At 34.9% G+C, this 22,918-nt stretch overlaps 1 protein-coding gene across 2 annotated transcripts in view; it reads right to left on the bottom strand.

Annotated features, from left to right (window-relative positions):
• Positions 1-22,918, bottom strand: part of RPS6KA3 (ribosomal protein S6 kinase A3) — a 79,854-nt gene that overhangs the window by 35,417 nt on the left and 21,519 nt on the right. For both annotated transcript variants that reach the window (XM_074906165.1, XM_074906155.1), the window contains exons 3-4: positions 6,045-6,161; positions 3,717-3,798 (exon numbers count right to left, since the gene is read on the bottom strand). In XM_074906165.1, the coding sequence (XP_074762266.1) occupies positions 3,717-3,798; positions 6,045-6,161 (199 nt within the window). The remainder of the gene's footprint in view (positions 1-3,716; positions 3,799-6,044; positions 6,162-22,918) is intronic.

The raw sequence follows: 22,918 nt of genomic DNA, 5'->3' as shown, positions 1-22,918 counted from the left end.
AAAAAAGCCAAACAAAATTTACATGATGAATCAGTATTTCTCTCATGTTTCCTAATGTACTTCACACTGTATCCCATAGTGTTATAACTGTCTGCAGCTCACTATACTTTACAAGAGATTTGAGACAATTTGATCTGAGACAGTGCAGAGTTTTCTGATAAATCTCTATGCATTTTAATTTGCTTCAGTTTCTGCTACTGGCAAAAGATGACACTAGGTAAATAAACTTAAAAGCACATGAGAAAACATAAGCACCCTTCAGTCTGCTCTATACTTAGTTAACCTTTTAAACAGTAGAGCAAAACTGCTGCACCTACATATAGAAAACAGCCATTGTTTTTACTGTTGAAAAGTAGGGAGAATTAAAGTTATAACAAACCAAACTTATAACATAAATACAATTATACTATCATAAAGATGCTTATATTGGTTTAACTCATTCAGATAACTTGCACTATTAAGTACATTCATAACTTGGAAAATTAAAGAAATTTCTTTATTAAGAACTGACAATAAAAAGAACATTCAACTGATGTAGTGTGTACTTCAGACGATATTTTTGATTTTAAAATGGTTTAATGTGTGCAGGGAGGAGTATATCAGGCAACAGAAGCAGTTACTGCTCAAGCTGCCTGTGTTGTCCCACTGCGGTGGCTCAGAATGGGACATGTATCTGCTCCTGTGCCACTATAGATTAAACTAAGCACACAGATATCCTGCATATGGAGTGGACAATCCGTGAATACAGGCAAGATGGTTAGCTGAGCATGGCACTTGCTTCAGCTGTCCTAGGCAATTCCCCTGCCACTCCAGCCAGTGCCTAGTTCCCATGTGAAGCTTCAAAACAGCCAGGATGCAGACAAAATTCAGAACTCTCACAGGTGAGAGCTAGTAGAGTTTGTTAACAGTGGTTTAAGACGTTGCATTTCTCTTTCTTTCCCTTATTCTACATTTTGTTACTGCCCCTTTCCCAAATGTCACAACTTCTTGAAGGAAGCACCCAGAGCAACAAAGTCCAGTCCAAAGTTTAAGTTGCTGACATTCCTTTGTACAGTTAACAAGCCCGAGTTCTCAGATACTAAAACATAACAAGGCAAGAAAAAAAAAAGTCAAGCAGCAAAAGGGTCTTTTAGAGGTTTAGCTACCTTTTCCTAGAAACAGGCACCTACAATACAGGTACTTGTGAAAAAGCTATATAGATATGTTTTCAAGAATAAATAAAGCTATCAGGTTTCCATCTACCTGCAGAACAGATTACTAAAAATGGAAGCACATGAAATAAGTGTTCAAACACAGAGCAAACATCACATTTGAATTTTGACCTTTACATTTAACATCATGAAAATGTCTCAAGATAGTTGTGCAATTTCACTGTCTAAAAGGTTCATATGAATCACAAAATTAAAATTCAGAATATTAAGGCAGATCCAGTTGATAATAAATTTCAAAAGACTTCTAAGTGCCTATATCTATGAAACAGTTACATGGATAACGAGCCTTATTTCTGAAAAGCTAGAGAAGTTCCAATTTACAAAATATCAACCAAAAAAAGTATAAGGAACTGAGTTCATTTCAGACATTGGTATTAGCCATTATTTGTTGTAAAATCCTGACTTTTGTTGACTAGTTTCCCTATGTGTGCTGCTGGAAGTACTGATTTTTATTAATACATTTGATGCTGGACTCTCTAGCAATGATTTGGCCCTGTTTCTCTCCCATCATAAAGAGGCACTGAAAGATGACACCTTCTATCAGAGTGTATTAATAAACTAGTCTCCGCTCTAAACAAAGTTGTATGTGTATATTCTTGGATTTGCTCTAAACATTAAAAGGTTGGTCTGTGCAGTTACATCAATGTGTTCTGGCTAATATAGTTGCATTCCTATGAAAATATTCTCTCTAAATTTGATTTGTGAATCATGCACACTGCCTTCGATTAAGAAGCAATATTAAAGGGCATTTTTATCTTTCATTTTAGAACACAGAAGTAACTTTATGAAATAGATTTGAAAGAGCTAAAGAACCTTAGACAAATCCAAGTAATACAGTGTTTAATTACAGTGTAATTTAAAATTACAATATTAGATCTCAAAAAATGTTGCAGTTATGGTAAAAATACTTTCAGTTAATATATTCAGATTTCAAAAGTAACCTTCCTTTGCTTGCAACTCTGCTCTTCCTAAAACACAAATTGCAACCAAAAGACACTCAAAAGCATCTGAAAATTCAGATAAAGTTTTAAAAAGCGTGTCATTCTCCTGTTAAGTGTCACTTTTCTGCTCATTTTGCATCCTTGAATTCTTACTACCTCAAAGACTCTCCTTTTCCAATGAAAAGTCAAGCTTCCAATTTCAGCATTTATCAGTCTGGGCCATCTGTAGGCAAAACTAGATCCACAGCTTGGACTGTAATTTAAACACGTAAGGTTAAACCACAATCAAAAGGTGATGGAGAGAAGCCCTCAAATATCTTAAAAAAGCAACTGCTGAATGACCTTTGACTCCAGTTCTGAGCTATTAACAGGCTGGAGAATGAAAGGCTACTGAGGATATCAAAGTAACTTAAATGAGTGGAAATCAATTTCACAAAAATAGGAAGTAAATAATGAGAATAACACATGCCATAAAACACAGAGGAATCAAAATATAGGAAACTGTTCAAAAACACTTACACCTTCAGTTTTATGTGAAAGTGATATATAATGAGATTTGCGAGATAAGTATTCAGGGCTAGATCTTAGGCAGAAAAATTTCAGATTCAACATTTTAGCAGTAGTTCACAATTCAATGTGACTTTTCGTTCCCTCCATCTTTATATGAATTTTTTCAGATTAAACTATTATGTTAAAGTTGTAGATCAGTATTATAACTAGTAACATAGATGATGTACTACAAGTATTATCATTACAATTTCAGTGCAGTCATGAGTTAGAAGAACTACAAATAGAAGTATTAAACAATGGCATAAAGCAACAAATACATTCTGGTTAAGGGATTAGTGTGAACAATCACTTTCATTTTAAACTACAGTAAAAAATACATTATATCTTTTTTCTTACATAATTCTTCAGGATAGAACCGAGATTGTTCAGATTTAAACTTATTTTGTTACTGATACCGTTCAAGACCAAAAACAAATAAGAAACAAACAATTTACAACTCATTTTTGCTCAAGTAACTTAGGTGATTAACTTAGATCAAATATATTCTACACCCAGAACAAGCAGAAAGAGTTTTGGGAAAATGTATGGTATACTTCTGTTTTAAAGCAAGACTTAAATGCCTGTGCTTAGAACTTTTAGAATAAGACAGCTGATATAAAGCACTTTTAAATATCATGACCTAAATATAAACTGAGCAAAAGGCATTAACTGTAACCTTGGTGATACACAGCAAATGAAAAAAGGAAGGATATTAAGTTTCAAATAACAGCAGCTCAGGGGCAAGTCAGGTGGCAGATGTAACACAACTAGTCTATTAAACCACCATCACCTAACGAACTTCTCATGGAAAGGAACCTCCTTTCCCCTATAACTTTCAATATAGTACTGTTTATTTGATCCTCCTGGGCTAACAATACAAGGCAGTGTATTCTGATATCTGCTGTTAGATAGAAAAAAGTTCTAAGACAAAATCTGTAGAACAGCATGTGTAAATACAAAGTTTTGTTATAATGTCCCTGATTCATTCCTGGCCCCCTCTCTAATCTGTGCTTACCTTTCAAGGTGGCCTTTTTCAACACCTTCATTGCATAAAGCTGTCTAGCATCTGATCCTGAGATTTTTTTGACAAGAAAGACCTGCATTGAAAATTAAAAATAATTCTTAAAAGAAAATAAAGACAAGCCAGATCAATATACTTTGCTATGAAATTCAAGTAGTCAGTATTATTTCAATGAAACTCAACCTTATAATTTCTCCCAATACGATTATTAGCTTCCTTGAGTTTAGGATTCTTCAAAGACCAAGAAAAATTTCTTTGCATTTTTTCCTACTATTCCTTCATTTCATAATCTAAAACGTTCATTCAAGACAGTCTGCCAAATTAACTTTGGTTTAACTGAATTGATTTCAGTGAGTAAAAGTAAGTATGATTGGACTCTCTCAGCTGAAATTTGAAACAGAGTTCAGCTTTTTAATATTAATCTCTAAATAGTTTTATCTTATTAAAATTCATAAGATGGCACAGCAAAAGTGCTAATACAATGATTGTTGGATATGAAGATAAATGTACATACAAAAGTTGATCCAGAAAACTATATTAATCAATGCATAACAAAATATTTTTTAAAAGAATAACCTATAAAATTGTGTCAAACCCGTATTTTTATGACATGCTTTGGATGAGTTTTGCATATACCCATAAAGGACAACCAACCTAATTTAAAGTGTGTTTCATTTCCTTCTTTAGTGTAATGGGATTTATTGAGTGGGATTGGTTTTAATATCTTTAATACAGAATGAATTCCAGTAGACCCAAATTTTAGATTTAGAAATGAAGAAATGCCATAGTTTTCTGGTTATTTATTTATGGTTATTTATGAAAAAGCACAGAAACATGTTGTGGTATATGAGAATGTTAAACATGTTATATGAAATTAGTTTTATGTCTGTTTTTGTATCCAATTCTCACTTATGTTAACATCCTTTTGCATTATCCAGAGATTACCAGAATATTTTCAAGAGACCTTGAAAAGCATGCAGAATTAATAATTTTAAACTGAATGGGAAGTAGCAACATATTCTGAAACTAATAGAAAGGAGGGATTATGGGCTTTGTAATATTAATGCTTTTTCCATAAAAGCTAAAACAACTGAGAATAAGATTGGCATTTTTGTAATACTTTGAGTCAGCTTGACAGTTAATTATTTTTGCTTTTTCAAAACTTGTCCCCTCAGTTATAGTATTGAACTTAGTATTATCAAGAAAATAAAAGGGATTGTTGAAATTATTGTTTATTAGCTTACATTTCCTTCCCCCTGAATGGTTTACTTCTGATCTGAAGATTTCCAAATAAAAACTTGGTTATGGTTCTGGATGAAATCAAACAACATAGGAAATCACCTTTGGAATCATGTTTCTCAGTGAATTCTTACTAGTTTGAGTAGAAAATTTCTGTATTTCTAAACATCTAGATTTCCAGGCTTAACTGGAAGTGCTACTCCAGTAATGTGACTAAGAGTAATTTCCTACCACAAGAGAGAATTGGATCAATTATTCTCATTTTCCCCCATATCTAAGATGGATTTGGCATTATACACTAGAGCTTAACATCATTCAGAATTGCAGTTAAGGTTCAAAATAGATGTAAAGGCTCTGTTGTCTTACACTGAATATTCCACTCTGTATCAATGATCTGTCTTGCCACATGAAGTTAATATTTTGCTTCCAAGTTGGATTTGGGCAAGTAAAAGCATGAATCATGTACACCTAAATTAAGATGTCAGTGTGGACAGTACTCACTAAATGCCAGAAACATTGAGTCTTTAACAGAGCTTCAAATAAATATCAAGGTATGTTGTGCCTTAACCAAATAATGATAGATAATGCCTAGCATGAACACAACTACAGTATATCATGTTTTCTTCAGCAGCCATTATTGTCTAAAATTTGTTTGTTACAATCTGCTACAAAAATAGATTCTGCCTATAGCTTCTGTACCTGTGATGACCTACCATTAGCAAGTTAGCAACTAGGAACACTTACTAAAAAACCTGTCAACCCTTGCCCTCTGAAACATAGAAGAGTAGTAGTTATAGAAAAAATGACATTCTGTTTTAACAGTGAATAACCAATTATTTCATATCAAGCCAATTTTTCTATGGAACATTGAGATCTACATATCATACAAACTAGAAAAAAAAATCTACTGCTTTAAAAGGATCTGCCACAATTACAGTGGCTAGTTAGCACTGATTTAGAAAGCAGTTTTCACTTGCAACATTGCCTTAATGCAAGATTGTGACTGTTCTAAATATTTCACTCCTAATATTATCCAGTACTATATTCCTGAATAATTGGCTCATCAAGCATTCAGTTACCAACCTTTCCAAAGGATCCTTGTCCTAGTACTTTCAGAAGTTCAAACTGTGAAGGGTCTGCTTTCTCATGCCCTTCCTTTACATGGTGAGTTATTGCAATTTCTTTGATATTTCCTTCTTCCTGACAGAGGAAAAGAATGGAAATTTATGTTAGTGGTGCATCTTCCCAAAATGTTTATAAATTCACAACATGTTGAAAAATACCAGCGCCACTGAATCCAACCAACTACACGCTCCCAAATGTAGATAAAAACACCGAACAACGCTATTTGCATAATTAAGGCACACAAAAAAGTTATATATGTTACAAAAGGTAGTATTAGTTCAGTAATGATGTGACTTAAACTTCTAGGTATGCATCAGAATCCAGACAATAACAGTTGACAAAACAAGTCAGCAATTTCCAAGCTTTTCTGCTTAGGCCCATATTGTTTGGTTCATAATCGCCATTCCAGATTCACAACCCATTAATGGAAACCAATCTTAATTTAGGACTCTTAAAGCACACCTGAAGTGCATCAAATGGACCAGATTTCTTAGGAAAGGCCTCCTTTTTGCACTTCAATGAGGACCACTATGATGCAGCAATGCTAATGCTCATCTTTATAAGACAGTGTAAGGCTCAAGACATTTTCCTCCAAAGTAGCACCCCCCACCCCCACTCCAGCAGCAATAAACGCTCCACCTGTCACTGAGAAAACTCTGTCAAGGAAAAGAATCTCACTGCCTCTCTTCTCAAGGAGAGTCTGTTCTATAAAAGCTGCCAGTCTTCAGCATTTTCACTTCTGTGAGAAACTAGACACCAGAAAGCTATAAAGGGCAGTGGATCTTTTTGTCTTCTTGTGCTCTGCACTTAATTCAGTATTTTCTGTATAGAATTTGAAAATCCCCTGAAAAGCAACGCTCCTTGCAACACAGAACATAACAGTTCAAAAGTAAGTAAAAAGCTACATGTCATCTGAAGAAGTATCCAGGCATCATACACAATCCAACTTAAGCAGCACTGACTGTAAATTAACTTATATGTGTAAATATACTAATTACAGTTTCAACTTTTGTGCATTCTCCTTCTATTCCTTCTACTGGCTATAGTGGATAAAATAAATCTGAGAATTGTCTTCCTCTATTTAATGAGGAAGTCTCAGATCTATTCCACAGAATCACAGACTGGTTGACATTTGAAGGCACCTCTGGAGGTCATCTCATCCAACACCCCCAGCTCAAGCAGGGCCACCTACAGCCAGTTGTCCAGAACCATGTCCAGGCAGCTTTTGAGTATCTCCAAGGATAGAGACTCCACAACCTCTCTGGGCAACCTGTGCCAGGGCTCAGCCACCCTCACAGTGAAAGAGTGTTTCCTGATGTTCAGGGGGAACCTCCTGTGTTTCGGTTTGTGCCTATCATCTCTGGTCCTGCCACTGGACACCACTGAAAAGAGCCTGGCCCCATCTTCTTTATACCCTCCCTTCAGGTTGGTCAAACATGATTTCACCTGTGTGGACCCATGCTGCTTAACCGCAGTTCTCTTTTCATCCTTTGCATACATGGAAATGGTTTCCAGAATTAGTTGCTCTGTCACCTTCACAGGGATCAAGGTGTGGCTGACTGTTCTGTAGTTACCTGAGTCTTTCCTCTTGCTCTTTTTGAAGACAGGAATGACATTTGCTTTCCTTCAGACCTCAGGCACCTCTCACAGTCACCATGATCATTGGAAGATAATCAAAAGTGGCCTTGCAATGACATCTGCCAGGTCCCTCAGCACTCATGTATGCATCCTGTCAGGCCTCGTAGACTTATGTATGTTCAGTTTGCTTAAATATCCTCTAACTTGACCCTCTTCCACCAACGGTATGTCTCCCTTGCTCCAGACTTTATCTATATGCACCAAAATGTGCACTAAGTAGTTCTAGGGACTAAAGGGAGCATTCTAAAGCTGTGCTTCAGAAGCACACATTTTTGTATTTTTCAAGTATTCAGCAAAAATTTATGTGCATGAACTATCGTTGAAAGTATTCTTTTGTATCTGGTCATTTCAGTACAATATGTAAGTGCACAACAACTGTCCATACACACCAACATGCTCAAACACATGCTTCCCCTACACCAACATTTATCTGTCAGAAGATTATTTTTTAAAAATATTCCAACCACAGTTAGAAACAAACTACACAGAACAAATCCCGAGCACATGTGTGAGAATGTGCAGATATAAGAAAAAAATTTCAATGTACACTTTGGAATAATGCACAGAACATGCTGGCAACTTTTAAAATCAGAAAGTGAAAAATTATTTTAATATAAAGAGCTTGGATTTGTCTTGGGTGTTCTAAAACTATGATGACCAATAAGACAGTGGAACCTGGCACCTGTTAAGATAGCCAAAATTTTGCATACGTGTGCACGTATGCATGCTTTGTACTACTCCTAATAAACCTAAACTCCTCCCTCCTTTCAGTAGAAAATGCTACCATCATTGACTCAAGGCTGAATCTTTACAGAGTTTGAAACAAATACTGATTCCTTCTATTTGTCAAAGGAATTATTTGCTGGTGGGCATTTGTGTTTTCATCTTCTAAATTAGTATATGATCAGTTCAATTACATACTACTTAAACCACTCAATGCAATCTTAGAGAACCCCATGGGAGGAATAGCACAATAAACAGATTGCCAAGTACACATTACTTGGGACACTTTGATCTGTTCCTGCTCAACTGTTTTATCTTTTAGCTCCCTGGAAATCTTGGGAAAGTAAAATGTCTGAAACAGAACTTCCTTGGATCTTTCTGTTATCTACTCAGTTTCAGGGACACAAAGTGATCATGTGGACGCACTGCTTTGGAAGCATCACAAAATGTAACAAAAACAAGAAATGAAGAAGAGATATTAACTTGTTCTCTATACACAAACAAAAATTATTTTTGAATGCTATGCAATTATTATGCAACTATCTTTCCAGTGGTTATTTTGGGCACTGTCTAAAAAAAAACCCCAAAAAGCAAACACAGCAAACCACCACTTCACATTCCTGATACCAAGAGAATATTCCCAGTCTTCACAGTTTCTCAGGGTTCAGACACTCTTCAGTCCTCGTAAGGTCGACCTAATCCAACTCTGTTTTAAATGAAATGGAACTCAGATCATATCCCACTTTAGTAGTTTGTCCATAACACGTTTGGGGGCAAGATTTATGATGAAGAGTTACTCACAAATTTGCAGTTTCCTTTTCTGAGATAATTGCTGAACGTTTGTTATTTAACCTAAACAGTATTTTGCAAATGCAGTTAAAAATACAAAAGCTGAGTCTTTTATAGAAATGTCAATTATATGCAGAAGTTACACACTCACTGTATCCATTATCTACCTGAATTAAAATACAAGACTTTCACAGTATAAAAAGAGATCTTTCTCAGCCAATTGCACTAATTACACTAGTTGATAGATGCTGTCTTACAGTAAGTTGGAAGAGAAGCCAGCTGTTCAGCCTGGTACTGAATTTGTCTTAAGCTCCATCTCTGATCATTCCCTGATATTTGTAAACAAACATTTGTCCCATGTGATAAAATCAAATGAAAATGAGATGATGAATAGGGTGCTGAAAGACTCCGGTGATCCTCTCCTTTCTTCCATTCCCCAACAACTTTCACACCACTACAGACACTCACCAGTGATCTGGCCATTGCAATGGTGGGATCTTCTTTCCAGTTATAACTACATCCTACTGCCTGTACTTTATTTCTGTTATTTATAAGCTTGAAAAGCTCCCTTTACTCAAGTCTAGTAAGTCCTGAGACAGAAATTTTTTTCTAGCCACACAGCTCTCAAGGCTTTCTTCACACTAGAAAGTAAAACTATCATGGAAAGCCACATTAAAAAAAATAAAATACTGTGTTAGTCAACTTAAAGTGGTTGCTACTGACTTCCGTTATCATGAAACTAAATATAGAATACAAGGAAACAAACAGAAGGTAACATTACTCTGAGTTTCCTTAACATTTCCTTAACAGTATAATAGTGTTAAATCAACACCGGCCTAGAAGGGAAGTGAGTGACAAACAAGTTTAGGTATGAATTTAAAACACCACTATTTCAGAATAACTTCCTGTACTGATACAATTTGCAAGTCAGAACTATTCTGGTCAGTATCTCAGTATAAGTAAGCTCTTAGTAATGTACCTCACAATATATGTCTATGCACAGGAATGCATACATACATAGGAAAGAACACTGAAGGGATTACATTCCACAGACAAATCAAACCTAAAAGAGAAAAGCTAAAGAGGAAGAAAAAAAAAAAAAAAAAAGGGATTCAGCAGCACCAAGGCTGACTCATTTTTTTCTTTAGGAATCAGCTGCAGATTAGAATAGGAAACATGCTTGTCAGGAAAAAAAAAAAAAAAAGATACACACCTTCTAGGCAAGCAGTGAAAAAAACTATTTAACCATTATTTGGCTATAAAAATAATAGCCTAATCACCTTGCTGAAAAAAATCCATTTTTTTGGTACTTAGCAAACTCTATATACTCACTTTTGTTCTAGTAATTGAATTTCTTAATTTATTTTATATTCACTTTTTAATTCAAGACTAAATTAACTCTGCTGTAACATAAAATACCTTATTTATTTCTCAGATCTTATTACAGGAACAACTATTAGATAATGTATTAAAAGGAAACTGGACTTCAAACCCTAAAGGAAGTAGAAGAGCCTTACTAGGTAACTATTTCCCAGTAGTAACAAAAAAGCTCAGAAGAGAAAAATGTGAGTTTACCTATACATAGAATCTTCCATAATCAATCCTTCATATTTCTGAATTTTCAGTAGATCTGAAAACAGTTCTGTGTGTAAAGAAGTGGCCCATGCAGAGCTGCAGGGCATAACACACTGCTTGCTTTACACAGTTAAGTTTATCTCTGCAGACCTTTTTCTGAGCAGTATGTTCTAGGAACAACTGACAAGTAAACTGGGCTCTGACAGTAAACTGTCATCCACAGTACCATTCTTAATATTCTCATAGGGCTCTAATTTCCACTTCTTTTACTACTCCTAATAATTCCAATCTTTTTACAGATTGATTTTATTTTCTAATCATGAATACAGCAGCAAAAGGAGTACATAAACCTTTTACTTCTAACTTCCAACTTCTGAAGATAAATGTGACAGTGGTATGAAAGGAAAAGCAAGTAAAAGGGGTCCATGAGAGAATTCTGGAGTCTGAGCCTAAACCACCTGTAGACACTTTAAGAGGGTTGCTGGACATGCACTTAAAACAACTAAGTATTGTGAGTATCATATGCACCATATTCATATGACACAACCTCAATCTGATAAATTTAGACAATACAATAACCACTCATTGGAATTTAAAAAGCACCTCAAAAAATAGAAACATTCTTAGTTTACAAATTTTATATAAAAAGGACAGAGAAACAACCAACGAAGGATTAAAATAACTAAAAATAATATTAAAATGTATGCTCTGACACAGTAATCTACAAGGAAAAAAAACTCTGAATCATATAAATAGATGGCACAGGATCAGATTTATGCTCTTACTCCTATCAGGAAGACGAAGGCTATCCAGAATAAGCAACATTACCACATCCAAACACCACAGGGGTTCTGCTGCACCTAAAATTCTCAGTTTCAGGTTCTTGAATAGACAACAGCACAATAGCAAGTGCTTGACAAAGAAATTCCAAAACACTGGGACAGAAACGGGCAATTCAGCAAGTTACCTTACTCTCAAAGATGTGCAAGAATTAGATGTAAAGTCATTTAGAACATCAAAGAATAAGCTGGTATGTCGTGTATGGAATACTTACTTAGGAAAAGTATTCCCGGAAGACAGATTCCTCCTTTTCTGGGCACTCAAAATTATGAGTAAAATATGAGTAGAAATATTTTAAACACTTAACTCTTTATGACAGCATATTTTAGATAACAGTTATTAATTCAATTAGTTCATCAGCTTCACAGTGAGTGATAAAGATCTGAGCATATATTTTTCAATATATTCAAAGTATAAATTGAAATTCTGGTATGTATAGAATACACTAAAGGGAAAAAGAAGCAGTTATCTAAAAAATGTAAAGTTTTACAGCAATAATAATAATTTAATGGTATATTGAAATTGTTCCTAAACATAGGTGACATTTAATAGTGTAAAGTCATGAAGCAACACAGTATTGGAAAGGTAAGAAAAAATACAGGGAAACATTCACAACTTAAGACATCCAGAGCATTCAGGTTAAATGGAATGTCACTCTGAAAGTAAATCAGACCCATTCTGAACAGAAAGACTGACTGAATTGTCTCTGTTGTCAACTTCAGTGAAATTAAAATGAAATCAGATGAAATACAGAAAGTTAACCAAAACCAAGATATCCAAAGGTAAGCTCTCTAACAAAGATATGCATGCATAAGACTGGGGGTGGGGAGGCAGAGCAGGAAGTTTTCATTTGATAAAAACAGTATGTGTGGTTTTTTAAATACATTTGTGGTCAACTATGCACAGAACAACTGGCAGTTTATTTTTTATGATATTAAGAGCAAAGATTAAGTTTGTGCAGTATATGCTATGAGTACCTACAGATTAAGGCTTTCTGAAAGAATTTTCCTTTTATTTTTGACATGCTAAAACACTTCAAAAGAATTGACATTATATTTTTTTATGACTCTGATACCTGTAATTGTCCTCAAATAAGAACACCCATTTTCCACAAAAAAGGGAGTAACAGCAGTTAAAGCCTAAACAAAATAAATAGCTCCTTCACCATACTCTAATTTAACCAGGAATTTTCTAACAAATTCCAAAACAGATTCCTGGGAAAATTATCTTTTTTACAAAAAAAGTTCAAATATGGATTTAGAAAACCCCAGAAGTTCTTATTGTGTGAGATATGTGATGAATAACTGTATCCTATCTCAAATTCTTTGCATCAGGAAGGGGATATTAAAGATAACACACAACATCCGTATTCTGTTAATAAAAGGGACAGAAGTGACTGCAAAACAAGGTTGCATGTTCACTTTCCCATGAAATGAATGGTACCTAGATGTAGGTGAAAGTCTCCTCAGAAGTGCAGTGAATTTCAGCTGGTAGACAACTAAGTACTGATCAAAGAACTTTCCCTCTGCACACTTGCTGGTTATATGAAATATATCAAGAAATACAACATCAAACCTGTAACATCCAAATAAAAGGTTTTATGGTGAGAGAAAGTAAAAGACCACTGGCCCTTCTGCATCTAACAGAGATGGAAATTATGAAATAACTGACATAAAAAAAGAACAAGGATAAAACATTAACCCTCACATTTTAAATAAAACCTCTGAATTTTACAACACTATTTCTGGACAAAAATATACTATGGTATGTTTGCTTTTGCCTCTCAGTAGGGTTTTAAATAAATGCTGTTTTTCTCATAAGAGGCACTGATGACCAGGACAGACATGGCTATACATACTGGAGTTTATCAAAACCCAGTGGGAAGGAAATCTGACATATGCAACAAATCTTTAGACAGGTCCTCTATTAAAAAAAAAACAAACCCACAACCCAACAACTTTTCTGGACAGTATTGTTGACATGCTGACCAAAAACTGTAAAAATGCAGTTAAGACTTTGACTTAAAATAAACATCAGATAAACAGATTAACAAATTTTAATCTCAGTGAATAACTAAAATCTGTTCTAATATCTAAAACAGGTTAAGTAACTACCAGAGAAATTAACCTTAGTAGCGATACCCCTGGTTCCAACATTGCCCAGATTTCACCTTTATCTGTTAATTCTGTACTGCTCTTAACAGACTTAAGAAGTTACAATCAGAAGTATCTTCTACATATAGTTACTTGCAAACTTAGTTATGACATAACTTGCTGCTTAAGATAAGTAAGAGTTCAGATTTTTTTTTTTTGGTAATGTGACCTTCCAGTTTGTGGTCTTGTAAGGTCGCCTCTGAATCATTTTTTACTTTTAATACTTCATTTTTAATGTTATTTTGGAAGTCCTTGCATCCCTGATAGACACAGCAAACGATGGACTGCTTTTACACTGAATATAAAGTGATAGCCCCATACTATTCCTAGCCACAATCTTCCTGCCTCGACCTGCAGAGACTGCAGTTGCTAAGGCATTGACCATGAGGCTGTGCTCAGCTGAGTTGTCAGTGGTATTGCTAGTCCTTTCAGAGTCACTGCCTGCCAAAGTCACTCCCCCAAATTGTGCAAGATCCTTTGTTCCTAGTGCTCAAGTTAGCATTTAACTGTGCCAATATTGTAATTTTAACACTCCTTCTGAACAGACACTATTATACATTAAGAAATTACGGGATTCCAGCAGAAACTCTTCCAGGAAGCGTTTCACGAATATTTTCCACTTAAAATAACATTTTAAAATGGATTAAAATCCGGTTTATATATTTATTTTGTATAGTGGTAATTTCTACATGAGAAACAGCCAGAATCACCATTAGGAAAGTTCACAATTCTGGAATTTCAACTTCTATACAGTCAGGAACCAGAATGAGAGAAAAAAAATCCCAACCTTTCTGGTAGTTTTAATTACATCAACTAAGTCAGATCTATACTGCCAGTACTGGCGAACAGGTCCCCTCAAACATTAGCCATCTTTCAAGATAGGATGACAGCCCTAAAATAAATTTTAGAATTAAGTTTCTGAAATAAAGATACAAATATTTCAACAGTATTAAAATGTAACCCTTTTCCTATAAGATAGGTAATAGTAATTTCTATTAGTGTAAAGGACAGTTCATAGTGTACTTGCCTGTGTAATAATGTTCAACTTCACTTAAGTAATTTTAACTTATATAACAAACTCACTGCTGTACCAGTTTATACTATTGACCATACCATTTCCAAAAAAAGCAAATCCAATGAATAAAGAGCTAATTGCAATCTTCTGCACTTGAAAGTTGAGCAGTGGCAAAAATACTGCTTTTATCAGTTTTCATTTGTTATTATTAGGTATGTAGCTACATAGATTTTTCCATTTTCATTATAGAATTAGCAGCTTTGTTTTCACTCCTCTCAATCTCATTTTCAGGAATGTTTTTCTTCCTCTAGACAAACGCATGTTCTTGAGGCACATGTACATTGAGTACAAGTGAAGATAAGGCTGAAAACAGAAAAATAGATTCCCCAGCAAGTTACTTAACACTGCTCCAACTACAGTTGCAGGTTTCCTTTTACTATTTTGTTAGCCTTCATTGTAGTTATCAGAGCTCAGATGGACATTGCTGGATTTTGCAAAATATTTTTCTGTCCATCACAGGCAGACTAATGTTGACTCCTGTAATCAAATAGAAACCACTCCTGAAATACTGACTATGATATTAAACCTTTGTGCTGAAGTTACATAAAGCGGTTATGCCCTGTAAAGATAGTAAGCTTATTGGATATCAAGTGATTTTAAAATGATGACTCAATGCTGGCACAGTTCCCCAGGTCATATACATAATTTCCTTTTCCTCCCCTCCCTTCAGTCAGGAAGTCTCCTAGATGCATTTTTACTTTCCCAACTTGTTAGGAATGTAGGATTAATTTTCAGTATTACCTGAAGAAATAAAACCCATATGAGCTACGCTTTTTGAAATAACAAAGAGCCAAACTGAAAACCAATTACTTTGACCTTTTGTATTAGGAAATCTTTAAGGTAAAAATGGGAAACAAAAATGAGAGGAATGGATCAGTCTAGGTATTAGACAAATCTCAGACAAATTATATATATGTTCTTACATTCTATACTCATTATACTCCTACCTTTAAATTCAAAACTGCCTTTAAAAAAAAATAAATTCAATGTCCAACAAGCATTTCACAATCTCCCATTACTTCAGTAAACAATGTTACTGAGCTAAACCATGGAATAAAACACATTCCCTATATTTGTGACTAATATTCAATTTGAGTCACTTAATAGAACAATTGTTTGTGTGTGAACATTAGTTCTAAAAAGCTGATTAAAATGCTGCTTTTGAAGTAGCAATTATTATAACAAAACACAAAGCAAAGCACTACCATGCATAAAATTCAGTCAGGTTGACTCAAGGGTATTCTGTGGATGTTGTCTGTTTTACACTAGTACCAAAGAAAAGCAAGAATAGAGCAGAAGTAAGTTCTAATTAACATTGACATCTGAAGTAAAAAATACAGGTTTCCACAATTTATGTCTCTGCTTCTTTTAAAAAGATGTAAAAACTTACATTTTCAACTGACATCAAATTACTTGTTGCAGATGGTGTGTATTGTTTTATCTGACAGAAAATAAGATTTCCTAAAAGAAGACTTTATTTGCAAATGTTTATAGTTTCAGGGGGTTTTTATTATTAAATTGTGAAGTCTCTAAGAGAAAAACAAAGCACAGAGATAACAAAGAAAAATCACAGTATTTATTCCTTACTCTCTATACTTTCTACTCTTTCCCATTCCTGGCTTTCTGCTACTCGTTTGAGATCTAGAAGGATGTCTATGTCCACATTTGTTCCAGGTAGCCAACTCACATAATGAAAATGGCAGACCTGGTTAGAGACCGAACTCCTCCCATTCTTTTGGTGTTATAGATGAAGCAAGATAGGAGTTTGAATCAGAGTCCTGTCCCAGACCAACAAGTCAAAGGATAGATGAGATCCTTTGGATAAACATGGCTGGCCAGGCTGGGAAGGTAAGTCTGAAGATGCTTTCCCTCCTCAGAATCAAAATACGAAGGCCAGGACAGAAGTGGGACTCTACTCCTTCCTTCCCAAAGAAACTGTGAGCAGTAGGTTGTTTAGCAGGTAAAGCTGAGGAATTCCTGTAAGCATTTTAAAAACCCAATGCTGGTCACCAAAAGCAGTTTTGTTAATGCAGTTCTCTTTTGATCAAACATCACAAAATTATCTCATGAACTAGACTGTGCATGCCAGCATTGGAAAAAAATACTAATTGGGTGGAACTTTCATTTCCCAGTAACTTTGATATAAGTTTTCTTCCTACTTTGTAAGCACTAACATTTCAGACCATTGCAAAGTTAAAAAAACCCCAACAATTTAAAAATAAAAGCATATTCAGTGCTCATCCATGAAAGCTATGATTCTTGTTTTGAGATAATAACCTAAATATATTATAAAATGTGTATGGGCTGAAAACCCTTAGTTTGCTCTGCCTTGTCTAGCATTTTAAAATCAACAGAATGTTAAAGACAATATAACCAAGGTGTCATAAGTAGATGAAATAAGACAATTTTTTGGACCAAACTTCTAAGAAATACCTTTCATGTTGCCTGAGGAAAATGTTTATCAACTTACAGTTCTTTATTTTATAAGGTTTATATTGAAAAACCTGTATGTAATGCAGCTGATATTCTGTCCTCATAGGTGCATGTCTTGTTTTAGTGTTTCAGTTATGGCAAGCAAATTCTATTTCATTTTTTAATGCATATTGCAAATTTTAAGAGAGTACATAGACTAATAGGTGTTAAATTACTATCCCTTTTATATACAAATCAGTAGACCTGCTTCTTAAGACAGTACACAAGAAGGTTGGGGTTTTCCCCCCCCACACACTGAAAAGTATTTGTAGACTTACAGGAGAAGAAACACTAGAAGTGATTTGAGTTTCAACAATAAAATGCTCTATCACATTCAATATTTACACGTATTGTTAAATAGTTTAGAAACAGTGCTTGGGATAATATAGTTCTCCATTAGAGGTATTTTTCAACTTAAACAAAAAAGCTTTTGTATTTAAATATATTCTCAACAAGACAAATTATATGAATTGTCTGCTAAGACTAAATTATAAAGCTGAAACAACCATAACATTAACTGTAATGAAGGCAAGTGTCACTATTCTTAATTAAATTTACTTCTGAAATGGTATTAATAAGACTGTTATTTTAACTATCACTCCACACATAAGCATATTTTACAGTTTAAAGTACTCCATGAAAATGTAACTATTAAAATAACCACTAAGTATTAATTATAAAAATACAAACATTTTTAATAAAACTAGACTCTCAGTGAGAAAACTTAACATACAGCTTAGCTCATACATTTCTGGAGAATAAAAGCTAAGTTCTACAGTATTTACATACAAGCAAAAATTTCCCAATACAGTTAAATTATCAACAGGTATCTTAGAAACTACTACAAAATACAAGCACACAACAATTTTTTTTTTAAGAAAATACAAAAGACTTTGTATACAAACATCACTGATCCCAAAGCAGTGAAAGACTAAAATTTCTTTGAAATTATAAGTTTAATTAAAATAAAATTTCCCCTTTTCCCCCTTATTCTTTTAAATAAGAAACTAAGCTCACCCGGACAGAACGAACACGTAGAGCCAGAAACTTAAACATGACTAAGAAACCATGATGTTTAGATTTTCTGACTGAGCGATCATAAGTCTAAGAGGGAAGACCAACCCTGGCGTTTTTGCTGTGACCAGCTGTTCCGGCAATTAGAAAATTTCCTGTCAGGCAAGTCAGACACAGTCGGGGGGGTGGGGAGAGAAAAAGGGGGAAAAAAAGGTCAAAAGAGACAGACATTGTTCCCCCCACCCCTACTCCCACAGTAAAGAAAAACTAGGCAGCAGTGTTACTTGTGTTGCTGATGTTGTAGAGATCAGCACAGGAAACTTAAGTAAATTGCCTGATAGCAACATGCTCTTGCAGATGTTATTCAGTCCTGGTTCCCAGAAAAGAACAAAAAAATATCAACATATATTTCAGAAATCATGCCACTATGCAACATTTCACTAGTTAAGCAGAATAGCAACTATTTTAAGCCCTACATGTGATAACTGTATTTTTATGAATTTTTACTTGATTTTACAAGATATATCTTAAGATATATCACTACTTTTTAGACTTCAACGCAGAGAATGTGGTATGCATATGCTTAATGACTATTTTTATTTACTAGTTGTTAGAGGACCAAACGGACCTTGTGCATAGCCCTCTGAAATCCTGCACACAGATGTTATATAGAGGTTAGGCAAAGACAGACTGCAGAAATTATCTGAATTGGATTGCCCAGCTCAAATGTCTGACATGCACCAATATTATATCACTCTGTAGAGTGAAAAAATTCTTAGAGTAATAAACCTAAACTTTATTTCAATGTTTAAAAAAACCAACTTCAAAAGTTTCTAAGAATTAGAATTCAATCTAATTACTTCCAACAGCTAGAGATGAAGTTTTTAAATTGATCTCTCTCTAGATTCAGTATGAAAGGTATTTTTCTTAATATTGACAGAATCTTTAGCTTTTTTGATATTAAATACAAATGCTGAGCTACACAGTGTATGCTCTATTATAGTATGGAGCAAGACTGTTTTTCTTCAAGCAATAAACAAAAGCAACTAACAACATTTAGTCAAAGGTATATAAAAGTACTCAGCTATGAACAGATCCAGGTGTGACTCCATGTAGTGACTCTGTACCAAAGGAAACATACAGCCAAATACTATACTTAATCCTCCACAAGACATTAAAACAAACAAGCCCTCCAAACAACCTCCTTTGATTAGGGTCTAACAAATATCTGGATCATGGCAATTTTTTTTAGATTTTAATTCCTCTTCAGAAGACAAAGCCAGTGATTTATTTAAGTGACAGAACATGTTGCTTCTATCCCTGTACCACATCCTGGTTGTCTACAGTATCAGTTTCTAACTTTGCCTTTAAAACCTGGATTATAGGTCTCCCAAGCATGAATGAAGACCCTCTTGGCCAAATACAGAGATGAAATAAAGACCCTGGCTTTATCAGGACCCCACAAGCAAAAATTTGCCTTTTTTGTGTTCTCTTATACTCTTCTGGGTCTTTATATTCATGTCACATCCTCAGGGATGGATCTTTCAAGCCCTATGTACTGAATATACACAATTATTACTGTAGATTACACAGGCATTCAGTAACTACAAGACCTTGAGTCCTCAATTACAATGTACTTCTTACAGACCAGTATGTTACAGCCTTTTTGGAAGAAACAGCCTCTACTACAACAGCAGTAGCACAGCATGAAAAATGATTCAGGATTTTGTTTTGGGATAAACAAAGCTTCTTGAACACAAGGAAGTTACTGCAACACAAGGGTTTCAAGTATTTCATAAATAGTACAAAAATTACTTGAAGCTTTCCTCTCTTCAATTGTTTTAAACTTCCAGCTGCTTCCCCCTCAAAACTGAAATATCTCAAGAATTGCAGTTTAACAGCAATACAGTTGCTTACACTTTGAAGACTTAAAACAAATTTAAATAAATAAATGGAAGATCATTCAAGCTCTCCGCCTTACCTTGTCAAGAACACATATGAATGCACTAAAAGCAGAGTAAGCAGGAATCTCCAAGTCACTAAATTAAACTCTATGGTAGCAGAGAGAGGTAAAAGCAGAAATAGAGAGTACGTGGTAAGACCTACACTAACTACAATGTTCTTTCAAGACCAAAAGATACTGTGGGTAAATAACCATTTTCTCTTCTTTTTGTTGCAAGGGTATGAGTGTTTTCTGCTGCAGATAAGCTCTATTTGTGAAGGGTGACAGAAATAAGGCATTTCAACTGCAACATTTGTACAATTACTGACTACTGCTCTCTCAAACCTTTTATGCGACCTCCCAGTGAAGTACAAAGCACAGTGCTTAGGGGTCAGCGGGGTTACTTCACAACAATAGTTCTCTTATAACTGGCAGGGGTCTGCAGCAGGTGGAAGAAATTTCTTGTGTGCTGGGAGAATAAAGCCTGCATGGTTCCCAAAGAGCACTACCAACCAACCAGAAACATTAAGATATATGCCACATAATTCATTTTGAGAATTTCTGAGAAGAGAGCTTGTCCTTTTAAATATTGCTTCATATGAGAAGGAGACAGGTTAGAGGGCAGCAGTCCCCAACAGGGAAGTCTGTGATAACAAGGACAAGCTCCAGCAGATTGCTCCCCTTACCTTGAAATCTTTGATGAGGATTTGTGTTATGCATGTTTATCACAAAACACAACCATCTCCAAAACAAGAGGAATTTGCTATTCCCATCAGTGACAGCTCTGTCAATTGCAGCACTCCACTTGCACAATGCATTTCCTCCTCCAGAACAGAAATACAAAGCAAGTTCATCTCCCATCTTCCCCCCCCTCTTTTAAATTGGATGCTCTGAATTAACAAAAATGAAGAGAAAATGTCACCTGACTTGCTGTACAAATAGGTATTCAAGAGAATGAAGCTCACAGCCTTCATAGAGAGCAGAACTAAAAGATGCTGGAGTAACTCTCAAAGCAGTACAGAACATGTGGGAATCCGTAGATTTTGAACAAAATGTACATGTCACTGCGAGATGCTCGCTTTTACACATAACCAGAAAAAAGCTGAACCACTTCACCTAAGTGGAGTCCGTTAGGTCATCTGACACTCTTACTATACCATCAGTCTGAGAAGTGTAATCACTAATTAAGTCTTTATGCTGCTAGATAAGCAAGGCTCTGTAGTGCGGATTGCCTTCAATTAGCTGGAAAAAACAAAAATGGAGTACACATAAGGAATGAAAAGCCCTCATTTGATGAAGGTTAACAGTTGAGGAACAGAGAGCTACTTTTTGGGTTTTTCAGAAGCCGAATAATGTACTTCTCTTCATAATAAATATGTTTGTATAGCCAAAGCAGCAATATTCTATTAATTGGGGGTGTGGCAGTTTCCATCTGCTAGTTTACAGGCTTTTCAGGGCTACCATCTGTTTTCTCTTCATGGAACAAGTAAGCAGCTTGACTTCCAATGTTGCTTACACTCTCAAATTATTCAGTTTTCTGACCAAGATCCAGAAAGTATGATGTACCTAGGATACCAAGTGCAAAATAAGGCACTCAGAAAATCCATTAGAAAACATCAGTGAAAGAGTTTTGCTGTAACCTTTCCTCAACATCTGATGACATCTTGGGGAGGAAAAAAAAGTATTCCAGGGCTTGCCTTCTTTATATGGGTTTGCTGTTTAACAGTTCACATCTCAGAGTAGAAAGCCTTCCATTGTTTATAAGGATGATGTAGCTTCTGATGTGAGGACCACTAAGTCCATTCTTACACAGGTAAAATGTGTGTACATCACTAAGTTTCTCACAAAATTCATCCAAGCTGCAGCACAGCACAGTGCTTTGGAAGAGAATGAACTTCCAATTTCATTACATTAGAGGAAAAAAAGGTATTCTGCCTCTTACAAATCAAAATCAAGTTTTACAGATATAAATGATTTGCCTGGGAAACTTATTTGTTCAAGAATCAAGTTATTTTACTGTAAAATAGAATTACATACATGTGTAAGTATATTTAAGTATATTTAGTACAATATATTAAAAGGAATATAAGAATTACGGACCACCTTAAAGTCCGAGTTTAGTAATTGTAACCCAGCTGGTTTCCTTCACTCCATTACACAGTAGACATTGTCTCTTTATGTGGCCAGGTTATCCTCTGGCTTTAACAGAAACTACAACTTACTTCATAACAAGGAACATGGTGTTATACTGAATTACATATTATTGTTTCAAACAATTGCATTGCTATGGCTGTAAAGAAAGCTTACTCAGTTTGATTTCCATATAAACAAATAATAAGTACATGTATGAGAATGTGTAAGTAATGTGAAAGAATAACTTGACTGTACACCTCATCTTTCAGTAAAACTGCAAAAATACTAAATTGTCACTGTTTTACTACTAACAAGCTGCACAAGTAGCTGTTTCAGTATCAATCTGTAAAAAATAAGGAATACCAAACTCAGACTACAAATACTTGTGAGTCCAAACATTTCTGTAACATTTAAGAAATTCTAGCTGTTTTAACACCTCCACCACAGAGCCAAGAATTTACACCAAAAAAAGGACAAA

The sequence above is a fragment of the Athene noctua genome, chromosome 1 (assembly GCF_965140245.1).
Source record: "Athene noctua chromosome 1, bAthNoc1.hap1.1, whole genome shotgun sequence".
In the NCBI taxonomy this organism is placed as follows: domain Eukaryota; kingdom Metazoa; phylum Chordata; class Aves; order Strigiformes; family Strigidae; genus Athene; species Athene noctua.
The sequence above is the reverse complement of the archived record's forward strand: the minus strand, read 5'-3'. Positions and strand labels throughout refer to the sequence as shown.